The sequence below is a fragment of the Delphinapterus leucas genome, chromosome 1, assembly GCF_059928025.1.
Source record: "Delphinapterus leucas isolate spDelLeu-1000000601 "Yukka" chromosome 1, BTC_Dleu_Yukka2, whole genome shotgun sequence".
NCBI lineage: Eukaryota > Metazoa > Chordata > Mammalia > Artiodactyla > Monodontidae > Delphinapterus > Delphinapterus leucas.
The window spans coordinates 177680588-177698981 of record NC_143129.1 but is presented as its reverse complement, the minus strand read 5'-3'; the positions used below and the strand labels follow the sequence as shown (position 1 = coordinate 177698981).

The following is an 18394-nucleotide window of genomic DNA, read 5'->3' as shown; positions in this document are numbered from 1 at the left end:
AGGGGCAGGAAGACGTAGAATTAAGGAGGGGCAGTGACTTCCTGAATTGTGTTCTGTTGGTGAGGCCAGTGCAGTCGGGGATCTGGGAGCCTCACTGAAGAGGGAGGGGCAGCTGGTACCCAGAGCCTGAGCTGTTGGGACCTTGGTCTCCTCGGCTCCTATGGGCCAATTTGCTGGGGACCTTGGTGGTCAGCTTGTCAACTTTCCTGTTTTCAGCCACAAAGACCTTTGCTGTCAATTTCATGGCTCTGAAATGTCTGATTTTGTTTTCCCAGAGGTGGAGGCCTTGAGCCCTTGAAGGGAGAGAGTGGGTTTCGGTTTGCAAGGGAGTGGGGACAGAGCTGGCTGTGAGTCCTGGCTCTGTCACTCACCAGCTGTGTGACTTTGAGCAAGTCACCTGTCATCTCTGGGCCTCAGTTTTCTTATCTGTAAAGTGGGGGAAATAGTACTGACGTCCTATGACTAGGAGAGCCATCTTCATCACCCTTGTCGCCACCATCATCCTCACCATTGAAGGGGTGGCACGACTCTAAAGGAAGACCTGACCTGTCTTGATTCCCAGGAGGGCGTGAGCTCGCATTGAGTCACGCCCACACTCCCGGGGGACTAGGGTGCACTGTTTCTGAGACAGTCCATCCTTAGCCATGGTCCTCAGACTTCACTGGGCATCAGTGTGGTTTAAAATGCAGGCTCCATGGGCTTCCCTGGTGGCGCAGTGGTTGAGAGTCCACCTGCCGATGCAGGGGACACGGGTTCGTGCCCCGGTCCGGGAAGATCCCACATGCTGCAGAGCGGCTGGGCCCGTGAGCCATGGCCGCTGAGCCTGCGCGTCCAGAACCTGTGCTCCGCAACGGGAGAGGCCACAACAGTCAGAGGCCCGCGTACCGCAAAAAAAAAAAAATTAAATTAAAAAAATAAAATAAAAAAAAATAAAATGCAGGTTCCGGAGCTCTGACTGCAGAACTTATCGTTCTGGAATCTGCATTTTCAAGAGCTAGATCTGAAGTTGACCACTGTGAGGGTGACCAGCTGTCCCAGTTTGCCCAAGACTTTCTAGGTTTTAGCATGGAATGTCCTGCACCTCAGGAAATGCCTCAGTCCCTGGCAAACCAGAACTGTTGGTCATCCCATCATGTTTTCCCCACTGTGCACCAGCTCCTAGGCTGGCTGTACTACTGGATCAGTTGGGCCCTTGGGCTGGCTAGAAGGGCTCAGGGCTGGGGAGGGTCTTGGACTGTCCTACTCGCTGGGAGAGGACGAGGTCCCCAGCCACAAGTGCCCCCAGGACTGGGCTGGGGACACTGTCTAGAGCAGCATGCCGCGCTCTGGGTGGCCTGGCTGGAGGAAGAACTTCATCCTCGTGAGCCTCTGGCCACTTTCCCTGTCCTCCAGGAAATGGGAAATCCAGATCCTCCTGTACCTGACGCAGGCTCTCCGCCTAGAAGCCTCCCCTTTGATCTTCCTAACACACGGCTGCAGGATGGAGCATGAGTACGAGACTGGGAGTCTAGGGCCCTGTCTTCTAGTCTCTCCTCTTCTGGGTCTCAGTTTCCCCAGCAGTGAAATGAGGGCATGGGTTCAGGTGCCTCCAAATTTTACTCATCCCCAGTGTTTACTCACACTCCTTTCGTCTTCTCATCACCCCACTTTATAGATGTAGACACTGAGGCACAGGGAGGCCAAGTCACTTCCTCAAGGTCACACAGCTAGTGAGTGGTGGGGCTGGGATTTGAACCCAGGCTTCCTGCACCCAGAGTCCACAGGCTTAGCCACCTCATCATGGTTCCACTGTGTTGCCTCTCCTAATCAGGAACCATCGCTGGCTTCCCATTACATAGGGGTGAAATGAAAATGAGCTCGTTGCAGCCTGAGTTTGCACTTGACCTCCTAAGGCTCTGCAGTGGAAACCCCTTCCCCTTAGATATGTCTCTTCCTTGTCCTCGGTTTACCTGCCTTCCTCCGGGAAGCCTTCCCCAGACACCCCAGTACACCCTCTCAAGCTGCTCCTATCCACCCATTTCCTGTGCCCTAATTTACCCTAGTAACCCCTTCCCCAGTCCTGGGCCAGTGGTTTTCCAAAAGACTTGCCCACCTATTATCGTGCTTGAGCCTCACAATTGCCTGTGAGGATGGCCCAGTAGGTGTCATTATCCCACTTTACAGGTGAGGTAACAGGGCCCGGGGAGGCTAGGTGATTTGTTCAAGGTCACCTGGCTGATGGGCAACCCAGCCCAGGCTAGACCCTGACTCTTGATCTTGGTCCTGGCACTACCAAGCTCTCAGTTTCTTTGGGCCCCTCCTGGGCAGGGGCACTTCTATCTTCATCAGGGGTCCCCTGGTGCCTCATACAAGCCCCGGGCCAGGGAGGTGCAGGGGAGCTGGGCTGAGATACCCCAAACCAGAGGCTGGGGCCTGGGAACTGGGTGGGCTTTGTACCAGGAGGACCACCCAAGGCGCTCCGCTCTAGCTTGTGTTTGGGGGGAGGATGCTGGGGGCCCTTCGTACCCGGGTCTGTCTCCATGAGTCTCTGTCTCTCTGTCTCTCCATATCTTTTCATGTCCCTTTGTCGCTGTCTCTGTGTCCCCATGTCTCTCTATCTAGATTCTCACACACCCAGGGCACAATAGGACAGAGCCCTGGAAATGACAGCTTCGGGAGTAGGGTTGCCAGATAAAACCCAGGATGCCTAGTTAAATTTGAAATCCAGATGAACAATGAATACTTTTTTAGTGTAAGTATATCCCAGATATTTCATGGGACATACTTATACTAAAACAATTGTTTGTTGTTTATCTGAAATTCAAGTCCGACTGGGTGTTCCGTATTTTATTAAATCTGGCAGCCCTGCTTGGAAGGAGACACAGGTGTGTCAGCCCCTCCCACCTGGTGAGGATACCTGGCAGGGCCAAGCCCAGGAGTGGGACCCGCCTGGTGGAGTACACTTAGGCTTCAGGTATTTCTCTTTTTTTAAAGGAAAGGCGTGTCGAGAAGTGTCAGACTCATGCTGGAAGAGGAGTGACGAGGGTGCTTTGGAGGAGGTCTGCTTTCTTCCCCATGGAGGCAGGGAAGGGAAAGGGCCTGGGTAGTGGTTGTGGCCAGCTCTGCAAGCTTGGGGGAGCCTCTTGCCCCTCCTGGGGCAAGTTTCCCCATGTTAAGTGGGAGTAATGATCCCCTCCTCCTGGGGCTGTGCTGAGGACTGGATGAGCTGATATTCGGAAAGTCTCAGCCAAGCCTGCCATGGTAAATGTTCAGGGGGTGGGAGCCCTGGGGGTTATGATTACTGTTGTTATTACTCTTGGGTAAGAATGTGGACTCAGGAGCCAGAAGGACCCCAGTCCTGCCACTAACTGGCTCCATGACCTTGGACAGTTTACTTTAACCTCAGTTTCCCACCTGTAAAACGGGAGACAATAATAGTCGCTACCTCCTGGGGTTTTTGAGTGGATTACATGACATAAGGCACATAAAGAAAGTCAAATAGGGCTGGCACCTAGCAAGGGCTCAACCAAAGTCAGCTACTGTTATCTCCCAGCTGGATGTGTGTGCTGCTTCCTCCAGGAAGCCTTCCGGTTCCTCTGGCCCACAGTGGTCTCTCCCTACATGGGAGAGACCCACTGACCCCTGACCCCATCACCCTGAATCGCATCTGGTTGCCCTGGGCAGTGCTGTCCGCAGCTCCCTAGCCAGACTCAAGGCTCGGGGGCAGTGGGTGTGTCTTCCTCAGCCCAGCGGTGCAGCACGCGCAGTAGGCACCCCACAGACAATCGGAGGATGAACAGACTAGCTGGGGTGGGGGACGAGGCCCCAGGGCCACAGAACAGCGTGGAATTTTTAACCCTACAATTAACGCCTGGAGAACTCACAAGGGAAACGTCAATGAGCACAGAACCTTAGAATGTGAGAATGTTTATCTGTGTGTGAGGTCCAGGCTTGACTTCCAGGAGCTTGCTGTGAGAATCTGAGAGGCCTGGGGTAGTCAGTGAAGGCTTCCTGGAAGAAAGAGTTTGAGCCAGAGCTCAAGCATCTGAACAAGAGCTGCCCTCTAGCACTTCCCGTGGCTCCCTGTTCTTCCCAGGTCAGTACCTGAGGGAACAGAGATGTTTGAGGTCTACGGAACCCCCAGCGTGGACATCTCCATCTCTCCCGGAGTGGAGAGGGACTGGGAACATGCAGACACCGGGCGGTGGTGCTTTGATGTGGGGTTGCAGATCATCGTGGTCATGAACTCTCCCAGCAACGACCTCAACGACAGTCACGTAAGCAAGTCCCTTGGTCTGAGGGAGTGATGGGGAGGCAGTGATCTCACTCCACAAGGGCCCAGGGCCCTCTCTTTATCCAGAGTGCAGGGTAGCACAGTGGGTAAGTGCCTGGCCCTGGAGCCAGCCAGCTCTGCAACTTACAAACACAAACTGTGAGTCTGCTGGTGAGTCACATCACTGCTCTGGGCCTCAGTTTCCCCAACTGTAAAATGGGGTAATCATAGCACCTTCCTCCTAGTGTTGAACAGGAGCCAGCCTTTGCTCCTTCTCTTGCTTCCCAGGACCCATTGTGAAGGGAGGAGTTGTCCTACTTCTTCTGTGTCGGGCCTCAGTTTCCCTATCTGTAGGCTGAGGGTTGACTCGTGGTCTCTGATACTCTGAATGAGGGAGAGAAAGCAGAGATGGGGGAGGGAAGCCGCTGCCTGGGGAGACCCCTTTCCCCAGGGGCCTCACCTTCCCCTAACCCACTCCCTTCCTGACCCCCATTCACTTCTCAGAGGCCGGATGCCTCCCCTTCCTCTCCTCTCTCTGCCCATTAAGTTTGAGTTTAACAAGACCCAGCTGGAGGCAGTGTTCTGGCCCCATGGCAGGGGGGGATTTAGAAAGTGGGAGAAGTCGGGTGTCCCTCGACACAGGGCACAGGGGACGCCCCCTAAAGGGGTGATGGGAACCAGGCCTTGTCGTGTGGGTGGCAGGTCCCCACTCCATGTCAGGGGCGATATTTTGGGAAACTGGCCCTTTAAGGAGCACTGACCATGCGCCCAGCTTGGGGCAGCCGTGACCTCCCCCGGCCCCGACAGCAGCCCTGAGAGGCAGGGTCTGATCCCCATTTCACAGGTGGGGCCACCAAGGTTCAGAGTAACTGTCCTGGAGCCACATAGCCAATCAGTGGGAAGGCTAGAATTCAGGTGTCAGAGCTGCTCGACACCTGGGTACAGGCTCCCTCCATCACCCCCACATCTTTACCATCCATGTGTCTGAATTATCCTATCCAGGGAGTTCCGTGAGGCAGGTGGGGCAGAATGAACCCATTTTACAGACAAGGAAACAGACCAAGAAGGGGCGTGGCTTACCTGAAGCCACATGATTAGTAAGTAGCGGAGTTGGTGAGAGTCAGGACAGAGGCCCCCGGGGCAGGGCAAGAGGACCAGCCATCCTGTGAGGGGCCGCTCCTGGGTGCCCTGCACTGAGCCAGAGGCTGTGTGGATACCTCCCCAATCTGAGCTCCCTGACACCGAGGACCGCAGGGACTGAGGAGGGTCATCAGAGTGTCCCCTACTTCCCCTCCCCCCCTTTGCCCGGGATCCAGGTAATTTTATGCCTGAGGTGAGCATCATTGCTGGGGCTTGACACATAGGGGTCAGTAACTGCAGGATTTAGGGGCTCCCAGGACAGAGGGGTGAAGGGTCGCTATAAAATCCTGAACCTTCTGGCCGAGTTGAGAACATCAGAGCCAAAAAGGGAAGGTCCAAGTGGAGGGCGGTGGGTCAGAGGGGTTTGATACATCAGCCTGGGATTGCTTTATCAGCACCACCACCCTCAGCCTCACCTCTGACAGTTGCTGGGCGTGTGCTGTGAGCACCGCGTCAAGAACGTCACGTGCTTTCCTTTTTCAATCCTCATAGCCTATAATCAGTCCTACGGAACTATTATTATCCCCATTCTACAGCTGAGCAAATTGAGGCCCAGACAGGACAACAACTTTTCCCAGGATATTCTCACATGGTGGATCCAGAATCTGAGCCCAGGACATCTGACTCCAGAACTCTGCACTGACTCTTACATCATAGCCCCTGCCCTCTAATAACAATAGCTGGTATTTCTTGGGTATTTCCTATAAGGTTAGACTTTTACATGGATCGTTTCAAATCCGCACTACAATCCTCTGAGGTAGGGACCTATATAAAGCCCATTTTGCAGATGAGGAAACTGAGGTAGCTCAGAAAGGTGAAGGGCCTCGGCCAAGGTCACAGAACCCAGAGGTGCTGGGCTCAAGTCTAGGCCTGTCTGAATCCCAGAGTTAAGAGAGTGTCCCTAAAGCCTGCCCAGTCCAAACTCCTCATTTTAGGAATGGCAAAACTGAGATCAAAAACAGGAGCCCCAGCTCCTGTTCTTTGGAAAAGCACACAGTAGTCATTGGCAGCACCAGGACGCACGTCTCCATGGAATCCCTCACAAATTGTTCCCATTTTACAGATAGGCCAACTGAGGCATGGAAAAATAAATGGCACAGAGAAGGCTAAAGGAAGAGCTGGGTTGATAAACTCAACTTTACTGCACAGAGTTTCCTGGGAACTCCTCCCCTCCTTGCCAGATCCCCCAAGACCTGTGTTTTGGGGGCAGGGCTCTTGGCTTCAGCCAACTTGACCTTGGGGCCCATCTCTCTACAGGTTCAGATTTCCTACCATTCTGGCCAAGAGCCTCTGGCCTATGCGGTGCTCTACCTCACCTGTGTGGGTAAGTCCGGGGCCTCAGCCAATGGCAGTGTGAAATTGGTGCAGGGTTAAATACAGACCAACGGAACCAATAGAGGACCAGAACCCAGACCCATTGAATGAACTCAATGAACTTGGAGCCCTACTTCATACCATACTCAAAAATAAATTCCGGATGGGTTAAAAATCTCAAGGTGAAAGTCAGAATTTTAAAGCTTTTAGAAGAGAATATCTTTTCAACATCAAAGCAGTCAGAAGTTTTCTTTAACAAGGCAAAACAAAAGCACAGGACTTTAGGGGCAAGACTGATAAATTAGACTGTATTAAAATTGAAAACTTCTGTACAGTGGAGGACAAGTACAAAGCCAGACTATGGAGAAGAGCTTTGCAATGCATATAGCTGACTCAGTGCTTATAGGTAATGGAGAATGCCGATCAATAAGAAAGAAAAACCAAACAATAGAAACAGGCAAAACAGCAACAACAATAACAACAAAAAAGAAAAAACCCCAGCAAATCACAGATGAGAAAAGCCCCAATGATCAGAACTCAAATGAAAGGATACTTATCTTAGAAGATACTTATCTGCGAAGGATGTGCAACTGGAAACTCCTTCTACCGGGGGTGGGGTTTGCGTTGGTACAAGCACTTGGAGAACAAGAAAGTTAGCAAGAAAGTTGAAAATGCTTTGTCTGCAGGAGGCGTTTTTAGAAGCAGAACTGCTGAGTTACAGGGAAGGTACATTTAAATTGTGATAGATATTGCCAAATGGCTCTTCGAAAAGACCGTACCACGTTATACACCTGCCAACAGCAGGGAGTATGGGAGTGCCTTGCCAACGCTGTACATTATCAACCTTTTCCATTTTTGGCCAGTCTGAGAGGTCGCTGTCTCATTGTTGCTTTAATTTGCCTCCCTTTAGTTAGGACTGATGTTGGGGACCTCCCCACCTCCTCTCCCTGAACACACACCCACCCTTGTTCTTTGGAAAATACGCATAGAGCAAAGTACGTATGTATGTATGTGTGTGTGAGAGTATGGGTGTGAATACACACACATTAAGGAATAGTTACAAAGCAAACACCTGAGCAACCATTACCCAGGTTAAGAAATAGAACAGGGAACGTGGTCAATACCCCAAAGTGCCCCCCGCCACCGAGCCTCTCTCTGATCAAAGCTCCCTCCTTCCCTTAGAGGTAACCACTATCTTGTGGTAAGTATTTCCTTGCTTTTCTTTATGGTTTTATCATCTGAATAGGCACACCCAAATAATAGTCTATTTTTGCCTATCTTTGAATTCTCCCTGGATGGAATCTTATTGTACGCGTCCTTTGGAGTTGGGCTTGTTTTGCCCCATGTTAGCTTTGTGAGTTTCATGCACTTATTGCATGGTGGGTGGGTGCCTTTTCACATGTTTAAAAATCATTTCAAATTCTCTCTCTCTCTCTCCCTTGAAGGTTTCATTTGTATTGTAAAATCTCCCCCACTTTCTAGGGAGAAAGGTTAAGACAGTGGGATGGAGGCTGGGATTTAGGGAAAAGCTGAGGCTCAGAGAAGCCACATAGCCTGTAGGTGCCAGAGCCTAGATTCACATCCATGACTATCTAACACCAAAGTCCAGGCTCACTGCCCCATCCCAAGGAGACGAGGTAGCTTCATACAGACCAAGAATGTCCAGGGCAACCCAGGCGCAGTGCAGGGTGTGCCCCAGACGTCGAGGGCTGTAGAGATGCAGGAGAGGGAGAGTTCAGGGAAGGCTTCCTGGAGGGGGCAGCATTTGACCTGGGTCTTTGCTCTGACCCTGCTTCCTCCCCAAGGCCTCTTTCCCCAGCCCAGGGAGGGAGGCTCCAGATGCTCCCACCTCTGGGCAGTGTCTCCTTGGAAATGACTTCCATTTGCCAGATGGGCCAAGACCGAGGCTAAAACGTGCTGGGCCCCTGGAAACACTGTCATGACTTACCTTCTGCCCTCTCCTTGCAGATATCACCCTGGATTGTGACCTGAACTGTGAAGGCAGACGGGATAGGGGCTTTGTGGACAAGGTAGGCTATCTCTGGGCCCAGAAACGGGCATGGAGTTTGGAGCTGCTCTAGGCTGGGTTAAGAGGAGGGAGACCATTATAGGTATCCCCCTGCCTCCCAGCTGATGTCAAGGCCAGTGGAGCCAGATAGGAACCAGGCATGGCTGGGGATCTTCTGGGAGAAAAATCATCACCAAGAGTTTTCAAGCACACATGTGCCCAGCCCTGGGCTAGGCCTTCCTTTCTGGGGAAAAGTCCTTCTGGATTTTCAATCTAGGTTGGGGGTTGGCAAACTTTTCCTGTAAGAGCAAGATAGTAAATATTTTAGGCTTTGCGAGTCATCCTGTCTCTCTTGCAATTACTTGATTCTGCCATTGTAGGATGAAAGAGATAGTACAGAAACAAATGGATGTGACAGTGTTCCAATAAAACTTTATTTAAAAAAAACAGGTAGTGGGCCAGATTTGGCCCACGGGCAGTAGTGTGCTGACCCCCTAATCTAGGTGAAAAGGGAAATCTACCAAGGCTGAAACTGTAAAAGAACTTTGGGCTGAATTGTGGTGGCACTTAATGCATTGGGAGTTCAGAGGAGAAGGGCAAGGTGGGCTTTGTGAGCAAGAAAGACTTCCCTTGAAGTCCCCGTGCGCTGGGCTCCAAAGCAATGCAAGACGGAGGGCATTTCAGGTGGAGGGCACAGCAGAAGCTAAGGCCTGGAGAAAGGAATGGATCTTATCAGGAAGCTGCCTATCGGAAGGAGGATGTTGGCTGGAGACATAACACAGGCAGCCATGAGAGACAGCTGTGTCGTTTGAATTTGATGGTGTGGGCAGTAGGGAGCTATTGCCGTTTCTTGAGCAGGAGTGGACCTATCATCACAGGGCAGGGTGAAGAGGAAGGGATGGGTTAGGAGGCTGGCCAGGAGGTTGCTGAGGAGGGAGGCACAGGTCTGGTCTGAGCCCCCGTCATCAGCTGCGCTTTGCCATTGGCAGCGGCAGTGGGTCTGGGGATCTAGTGGGTATGGAGCCATCCTGCTGGTGAACTGTGACAGGGACAACCTGAACTGTGATGACCAGGACAACTGTGACCGGCACGTGCGCTGCCTGCAAGGCGAGGGGGGCACCGGGGCAGCCTGTGTCCCTGGGTTTCCAGGGTCAGTGCTCAGCTACCCTGCAGGGATTCTGACCCCCACAGGCAGCTCTGAAGGCAGAGCTCAGGGCCAGAGTCTCAGCTCCCGTACACACCTTGATGCTCCTTAAAACCTGCCTCAGGCCGGCAGCTGCCTCTCCCCATCCTCAGTGCCAGCGGGCACTCGCATGCTGGGGCAGAGCTCTGGAAAGGAGCTGACTCACCTTTCTCTCCCTCCAGGGGAGTAGAGGATGCTAACATTATTTGAGCACCCGTCATGTGCCAGACTCTTTACCCAAATTCTCATTTAACCATCGAAGCAGAAGGGCAACATCGCCCCAATTTAGAGACAAGGACGTTGAGGCTCAGAGGTCAGGAGATCCCTAAAGTCACTCAGCCAGCCTGTGGCAGGTCCAAGCCTTCTGATTCCAACCCGAAATCCGGCCTCTTCCTCCTCCCTGGCATCGCTGGTCTGGGTTTCAGAGATGTCCCACGTGTTTTTTTTTTTTGCGGTACGCGGGCCTCTCGCTGTTGTGGCCTCTCCCTCCGTGGAGCACAGGCTCCGGACGCACAGGCTCAGCGGCCATGGCTCACAGGCCCAGCCGCTCCGCGGCATGTGGGATCCTCCCGGACCGGGGCACGAACCTGCGTCCCCTGCATTGGCAGGCGGACTCTCAACCACTGCGCCACCAGGGAAGCCCTGCCCCACGTTTAAGTCCATCCTGAACCACATGCACGGACCCATGAAGGATGCTGCAGCAGCATCCTTGGTGTGGGCCAGGGGCTTCACACATGAGATGCCCATGCTACTCTAAAAGTTGGCATGATTGTTTTGGAGACAGGAAGGCTGAGGCTTTGGGGCGGGGAGGGGCTGGCCCAGGGCAGCAGCGAGCGATTCTGGGACTGAGACAGGGGCCTTCACCTTCGTGCCACCCAGGTGGGCTTCTTACCACACATGCTTCTCCTGCACACCTGTCGTGTGCCAGGCACCGGGCTGACTGCTCTATACTTCCTGGTTCTCTGGGCAGATGAGGAAACCGAGGCTCAGAGAGGGTAGGAAGTAGCTCACCATGTCACATGCTTACAGCCATCTTTGTGGTTTGCTCCTGATGGCTCCCAGTGCTTCCACAGGCTGGGCAGAGCTGGGGCTCAGAGACCCAGGTCTCGGCACCCTCTGCCCTGGGGAGGGCACGGGCAGGAGTCGGAGGGGCTGGGGTGTCGGAGGCCCCCTGAATTGCCGCCCTGTGTCTGGCTCCCCAGACCTGGAAGATATGTCTGTCATGGTCCTGCGGACCCAAGGCCCCATTGCTCTTTTCGACGACCACACACTTGTCCTCCACACCTCCAGCTGTGACGCCAAGTGGGCACAGGTCTTCCATGCTTGTGGTGAGTTCATGCCCATCCTGCCCTGCCGGGGGGGGGCCTCAGTTTCCCCACCTGGGGTGAGAGAGCAGGCTCTGCTTTGGCTCCTGGGCTGCCTTGGGGGTCAGAGGAAGAAGAATCAGATGAGAGAGCTCCAGAACCGGTTGGCTGGCATCCCTGGCACAGCCGTGCCTCAGGTGGTTTTACCGGATGACTGAATTTTTAAAATATGTTCTAAGCATGTTTAGAAATTTTTATTATCACAACTTTCAAACATCCACAAAAGTAGAGAGAACGGTGTAATGAACCCCCATGTGCCACCCACTCAGATTCAACAGTGATCACTATTTTGCCTCTCTTACTTCATCTATCCTTTTCGGTTTGCTGAAGTATTTTAAAGCCAGTCCCAGACACCCTGGCTGTCTGCCTCTATAATAATTCAGTCTGTATCTCCCCACCCCACTCAAAGAAAAAAAACCCAAACTATTGCTTTACATAGCCACAATTCCATTGTCACAAATAAAAGTATATAACGTAAAAATTTTTTACATTTTAAAAATACAAATGTATACAAGTAATAATATGGTCATTTAAAAAATATAGAAGTATGTAAAATAAAAAATGAGAGTTTGCTATCCCTACCCCAAAACCTGACCCTTAACATGTGTTCACTGTTAACAATCTGGTGTGTGTTCTTCCCGACTTTTCTCTATGTGCACTAGATGAGCATGGTGTGTGTGTGTGCATGGTGTGTGGGTGCGTGCGTGTGTGTGTGTACATACTCTGCTTTCCAAATGGTTTCTCTCATTGAGTTATACATCCTACACATCTCCCTGTGTGTTTATTTAGCTCCGCTTCACTCTCCTCCACAGTTGCATCGTATTCCAAAGCTTGGAGCTGCTGTAAATTATCTGGTCCCCTGAAGGCACAGTTTTTGCAGTGTTCTGATTTTACAACAATCTAGGTTCCTGGCGGGCAGGGACCTTGCTCACAGCCATATCCTGAGTCCAGAGCTATGCCTCCTAGGTGCATAGTAGGTGCTCAGTAAATATTTATTCAATGAATGAATAATTAACCAGTGAACACCCTTGTACCTGTATTTTTTAGGAAAGATACCTAGCCATGGAATTGCTGGTTAGGGGTAAACATTACCTTCTTTTTTTTTTTTTTTAAATAAATTTATTTACTTTTGACTGTGTTGGGTCTTTGTTGCTGTGCGCGGGCTTTCTGTAGTTGTGGTGAGTGGGGGCTACTCTTCATTGCAGTGCGCGGGCTTCTCATTGCGGTGGCTTCTCTTGTTGTGGAGCAGGGGCTCTAGGCACGCGGGCTTCAGTAGTTGTGGCACGTGGGCTCAGTAGCTGTGGCTCGTGGGCTCTAGAGCGCAGGCTCAGTAGTTGTGGTGGACGGGCTTCGTTGCTCCGCGGCATGTGGGATCTTCCTGGACCAGGGCTCGAACCCGTGTCCCCTGCATTGGCAGGCGGATTCTTAACCACTGCACCACCAGGGAAGTCCCAACATTACCTTCTTAGATGCCACCAAATTGCCCTCCGAAAGATCTGAGCACTGATCTTAGAAAGGAATGCCCTCCCTTGCCCCCACCCAGGCCTGCCCATGCCAGGTATTAAGCATCTTTCTCTCCTTTGCCAGTGGGAGGTGAGAGGCATGAGCTGTTGTCTGGCTTACATTTTGTTGGTGAGGCTGCACAGCCCTTCCTGCTCCCCAGGCCTGCTCGGGAGCCACGGCCACCCCTTCTGTCCCCTCCCAGGTCCCGAGGACTCATGAGAGGCTTACAGGCACGTGCTGGGCCAGAACAAGGTGTCGTACCAGGTGCCCCGCTTCCACGGGGATGAGGAGTGCTTCTTCGTAGAGGGCCTCTCCTTCCCTGACGCTGGCGTGAAAGATCCCAACCACCCCGCTGGTGCCTCTCTAGAAACTAAGGAGCAAGCGGCTTGCTCAAGTCCACGGTGGTCCTTGAACCATCCAGGCTCTGGACCCTGAGGCCAGTTTCTTTTCCCTCTGGTCTTCCCCTGCAGGATTTCTCTGAATCCCCCATCTTCACTGACACCGTGGTGTTCTGTGTGGTGCCCTGGATTATGACGCCCAGCACCCTGCCGCCCCTGGAGGTGTACGTGTGCCGGTGAGTCCGGGGGGTGCTGGGTGTCCTTCTGACCCTGGTGGCCCCTCTCTCCACCCCCAGGCCCAGCTCTGTCCTGAGCCACTCTCCCTGGGCTCGTCTGCAGTGTGAGGAACAACACGTGCTTTGTGGATGCAGTGGCGGAGCTGGCCAGGAGAGCCGGCTGCAAGCTGACCATCTGCCCACAGGCCGAGAACCGCAACGACCGCTGGATCCAGGTACCACGGCCGCCGGGCAGCACCTCACCCGACACTGGCCTGGAGGGAGAGGCTGGCCTATCCCAACGCGGGTGCTGCTGGGAATATCCAGGAGGAATGGGGCTGTGCTCGTCCTCCCCAGGGCACTGCTCTTTCTAACTCTAGACCTAGAGCTCTCCCCTTCTCTCCAGAACCTTCTGGAGGCTCAAGCACACTGACATTGAATTTGACATCCATTCACCCATAGGATCTGGCATAGGCACTGGGCTGAACCTGAAGGGGATGGCAGAGGTGCAGGGCACACGCTTCTTGCCCTCAACAACCTGGACCAGTGGTTCTCCATGGAAGGTGATTTCGTCCCCCCAGGGGACATTTGGCGGCATCTGGAGACATTTGGTCGTTACACTGAGAGAAGTGGTGCTATTGGCTTCCAGTGCGTAGAGACCAAGGGTGCTGCTAAACATCCTGCAATGCACAGGACGGCCTCCACGACAAAAATTACCTGGTCCCAAGTGTCAAGAGTGCCGAGGCTAGAAGCCCTGATGTAGAGAATGACTGCGACAGAAATCCCCGCCCAGCAGTCTAAGATGTAGCAGGGGTGCTGGCAAAGTGCCAGCAGGGTTTGGAGGCGTGTGGCATCACCTCTGTCTGGGGGATCAGTGAAGACTGCCTGGAGGGGGCATCTGAGCTGGACCAGATTTGGCGAGTGGATAATGATTTGTGTCGCTTATCGAGCACTCATTGCTGGCCGTGTGTAGCATCACTTCATCTTCCTGACAATGCCCTGTCAATAAAGAAGGAGCTCTCAGTGGAGTAAATGCCTAGGGCCACAGATCTGGTAAGGGCTGTGCTGAGACTCAATGGACGGTGGTCCTGGCAGAAGACTGGTATGTGCAAAGGACCAGAGGTGGGAGGCATGAGAAAAGATGTCACCTATTCTCTTTGGCCAGGGCCCAGTTTCTCTGAAGGGCAAGAGTTGAGGTAGGAGGCCTTGAATGCCAAGCTAAGAAGCTTTCATTTCAACTGGAGGTTCGTCCAATGAGGTGGTTCAGAGCAGGACTCTGGAGCCGGACAGGCTGGGTTTGGATCCTGGCTATGCTGCTGGCCAGCTGTGTGCCCTTGGACAAATAACTAGATCTCTCTGTTCCTCACTTTCCTCATCGGTGATATGGGGTAATCGTGGCACCTCCACACAGGCATGTCATGAGGACTGATGGAGTTAATATTTGTAAAGAGCATAAGGCAGGGCCGGGCCCATAATCGTGAGCTTCTTGTTGGATACATAGTTCATCAGTGATGGGTCATCTTTGCCTCCGGAGCCAGAGGGCTCAGAATTGACCTGGGTGTGTTTACGTGTTTGAAAAGGAGGCCTGGGGCTTCCCTGGAGGTCCAGTGGTTAGGACTCCGAGCTTCCACTGCAGGGGGCATGGGTTAGATCCCTTGTCGGGGAACTAAGATCCCACATGCCACATGCAGCGTGGCAAAACAAAAAGAAAAGGAGGCAGATCTGTACTCCTCAGGTCCCCTCAGCCCTATCCAGCCGTCAATCCCTCATGACCACGTGCAGAGGCCAGATGTGCTGGCTGGTACCCAGCAGCCTGTTTGTCCATTGCAGGCCACCCAAACCCGTCTCTGTATCCACTCTGCCCTGACACAGCACAGGGACAACCCCAAGGCCATGTTCTCGTTCATTCCTGACCTGTCTTGCTGTGTGACCCTAGGCAAGGGGACCCCCTCTCTGAGCCTCCAGCCCCTCCCCCAGCTAGCAGACATCATGGCCCCTCCCCCGCAAGGGCAAAGCAGGCCTGTGGCACAGAACTCCCGTGAACAGTCTTCGCCAAGGTGCTGAGTGCCAGGCAAGCAGGGGAAGCTGCTGACCATCCACAGCTGGCGACCTCATGTTTGCAGGATGGGATGGAGCTGGGCTACATTCAGGCACCGCACAAGACCTTCCCAGTAGTCTTTGACTCCCCCGGGGAATGGAGAACTGCAGGACTTCCCTTACAAAAGAATCCTGGTGAGTGGTCAAGGCCACAGCCTAGGCCTGAGGGCTGAGAGACATTACCCCAAGGGCCAGACTGGGAACTATGTTCTTTAGGGACAGGAGTAGAGTTGCCAGATAAAATAGGAGATGCCCAGTTAAAGCTGAATTTCAGCTACACAGTGAGTAACTTTTAGTATAAGTATATCTCATACATTGCATGGGATATACTTATACTAAAAATATTTGTTTATCTGATATTCAAATTGAACTGGGCATCCTGTATCTTTTTTTTTTTTTTTTGCGGTACACGGGCCTCTCACTGTTGTGGCCTCTCCCATTGCAGAGCACCGGCTCCGGATGCGCAGGCTCAGCAGCCATGGCTCACGGGCCCAGCCGCTCTGCAGCATGTGGGATCTTCCTGGACCGGGGCACGAACCCATGTACCCTGCATCCGCAGGCGGACTCTCAACCACTGTGCCACCAGGGAAGCCCGGCATCCTGTATCTTTTCTTTTTTTACTAAATCTGGCAGCCCGAGAAGGGAAAGGGAGGCAGGACAGTGCAGCTGTTAAGAACATAGGCTTTGGAGCCAGACAGCCTGGCTCTGTCACTCACATGCTGTGTGACCTTGCACAAATAATTTCCCCTCTCTGAGCCTCAGTCTCCTCATCAGTAAAAATATGTTAGCCCTGGCCTCACAGGTGTTTGTGAGGCTTCTCCATGCCTACATGAAGAAAACATACAACATAGTTTGCTCGTATGATTATTGGTAATAAAGAGGGTGTCTTCAAATGAACTTATCTATGAAACAGAAAGAGATGCACAGACATAGAGAACAGACTGGTGGTTGCCAAAGAGGAGGGGGAGTGGGGGAGGGAAGGACTGGGAGTTTGGGCTTAGCCAATGCAAACTGTTACATACAGGATGGATAAACAACAAGGTGCTACTGTCTAGCATAGGAAACTATATTTAATATCCTGTGATAAACCATAATGGAAAAGAATATGAAAAAGAAGAGATATATGTATCATTGAGTCATTCTGTTGTACAGCAGAAATTAACACAACATTGTAAATCAACTAAACTTCAATAAAATTAAAAAAAAAAAAGTGTCTTAATCTACCTCTCCTGAGAAAAGAGGGGAGATTCCCTCGTGCCAAAGAGAACGGAAGACTTCTCCAGCACCTTATTGGATCACAAAGGTGGGAGGAGCTCTCCCCTGGCCCTCGATATTGTCTAAATTCCTTCTAAGAGATGGCCCTGGGAAGTACTCCCCTTTTCCAGAGTTGAAAAACTGAGTCTCAGTTGAAAAACTGAGACCAGCCTATTTGTCCCCAAAGTAGGCCACTCTAGAGCAGCCAGATACCTGCCTTGGATTGGACTTGGCAGGAAGGCCGTGCAGAGGGTAAAGGGGGAGGCCGTGGCCTCAGGCTCAGTGTCTAATGGGGAGTGTTGGAGCAGCCAGGGTCCTCTCTGCTGTTTTCCCATCACCATGGGGAATAACGTTCTCTAATATGGCAGCGGGGCCAGTCAGTGAGCTGTGTGTGTCCCAGCCTTGGCAGGCGTGAATAAAATACCGCTAGGTCAGATCCCCATCTTTGACTCAGTATTTCCATCTGAAGAATGGGTGGTCACTCCCACTCTAAGGAGCTCAAAGCCCAACAGGTAGGTTCAAGCTCTTCCTGGTGAGCCTCCCCACTCCCAGCCTGACTCAACTTCCCCTACCAGGGTCCAGATTTCGGCTACGTGACTCGGGAACCACGAGACAACTCTGTGAGTGGCCTGGATTCCTTTGGGAACCTGGAGGTCAGTCCCCCAGTGGTGGCCAATGGGAAAGAATACCCCCTGGGGAGGATCCTCTTTGGTGGCAACCTGCCTGGGTGAGAGAGGTGTTCCTGGGGTGGAGACTGAGGGTGGGGTGGTGATGGTGGCTGGGGGAGGGGCCATTCTACTCCTGGAAGAGAACCAGAAAAAATCAGTGATGAAATTGTAGACCTGGATGTGGTGGGGTGGGAGCAGAAGACGGTTCTCCAGACACTGTCCACACTTACCTCCGGGAGACTGAGAAGACTGGAGCAAGCAGAGACGTAAGAGATCATTCAGTCCAACCCTTTCGTTTCATAAGTGGGCCCAGAGAAGGTGAGTGACCTGGGAAAGGTCACACAGGCTGCAAAGTTATGACTAGACTTAGGTCTTCTGATTCAGAAAATAAATAGATGTTGACATCAATTAATAGTTATAGATGAAAAAGTTTTAAGTCTCAGCAGTCCCAGGAGAAATTACATTTCAATCAATGCTTGTTCACACTATGATGTAAATGACTAATATCAGACCTTGTCCTGAGAGCAAAAGGGAGGTATAGGACATGAAAATTGAGACAGCAGTGACACAAAGAGAGAGTGTAACTGATTATGTCTTGTTCAATATGTGACACAGGGATATTGATGAAAAAGAAAAGGAATTATATCATAATGGTTATTTGCTATGGAATAGACCAAAACTGAGCCAACCAAATTCAGCAAAGCAGTTAGAACAGACCTGTGATCAAACAACAGGTGAAACAAGAAGCTTTGAAGGGGACTACCTGCCCTCAAACACATGATCTCACAGAAAGAGGAAGTTGGGGCCATGCCATTAGATACTTTTTCAGAAGGCAAGAGAAGAATGGGGTTTAAATTCATGAACATAATATGCCGGGGCTATGAGAAAAGATCACCCTCTCCCCTCACTGACATGCAGGAAGGCGAGGCTGCAGCAAGAGAGATGTAAGTTAAACTCTACAAAGCACTGCCCAGCCGGTGATTGAATATGGGGGTGAAATCAGTCTCTTAGAGAATGTGAGGATGGGGCCTGAGGGTGTTTCTGAGGATTTGCCTGTA

At 52.1% G+C, this 18394-nt stretch overlaps 1 protein-coding gene across 1 annotated transcript in view; it reads left to right on the top strand.

Moving 5' to 3' along the window:
* Nucleotides 1–18394, top strand: part of PADI3 (peptidyl arginine deiminase 3) — a 46671-nt gene that overhangs the window by 4940 nt on the left and 23337 nt on the right. The window contains 11 exon segments of the mRNA XM_089900208.1: nt 4076–4256; nt 6650–6716; nt 8675–8736; nt 9704–9821; nt 11100–11225; nt 12967–13092; nt 13140–13338; nt 13442–13553; nt 15441–15503; nt 15505–15549; nt 17244–17395. Of these exon segments, the coding sequence (XP_089756334.1) occupies nt 4076–4256; nt 6650–6716; nt 8675–8736; nt 9704–9821; nt 11100–11225; nt 12967–13092; nt 13140–13338; nt 13442–13553; nt 15441–15503; nt 15505–15549; nt 17244–17395 (1251 nt within the window).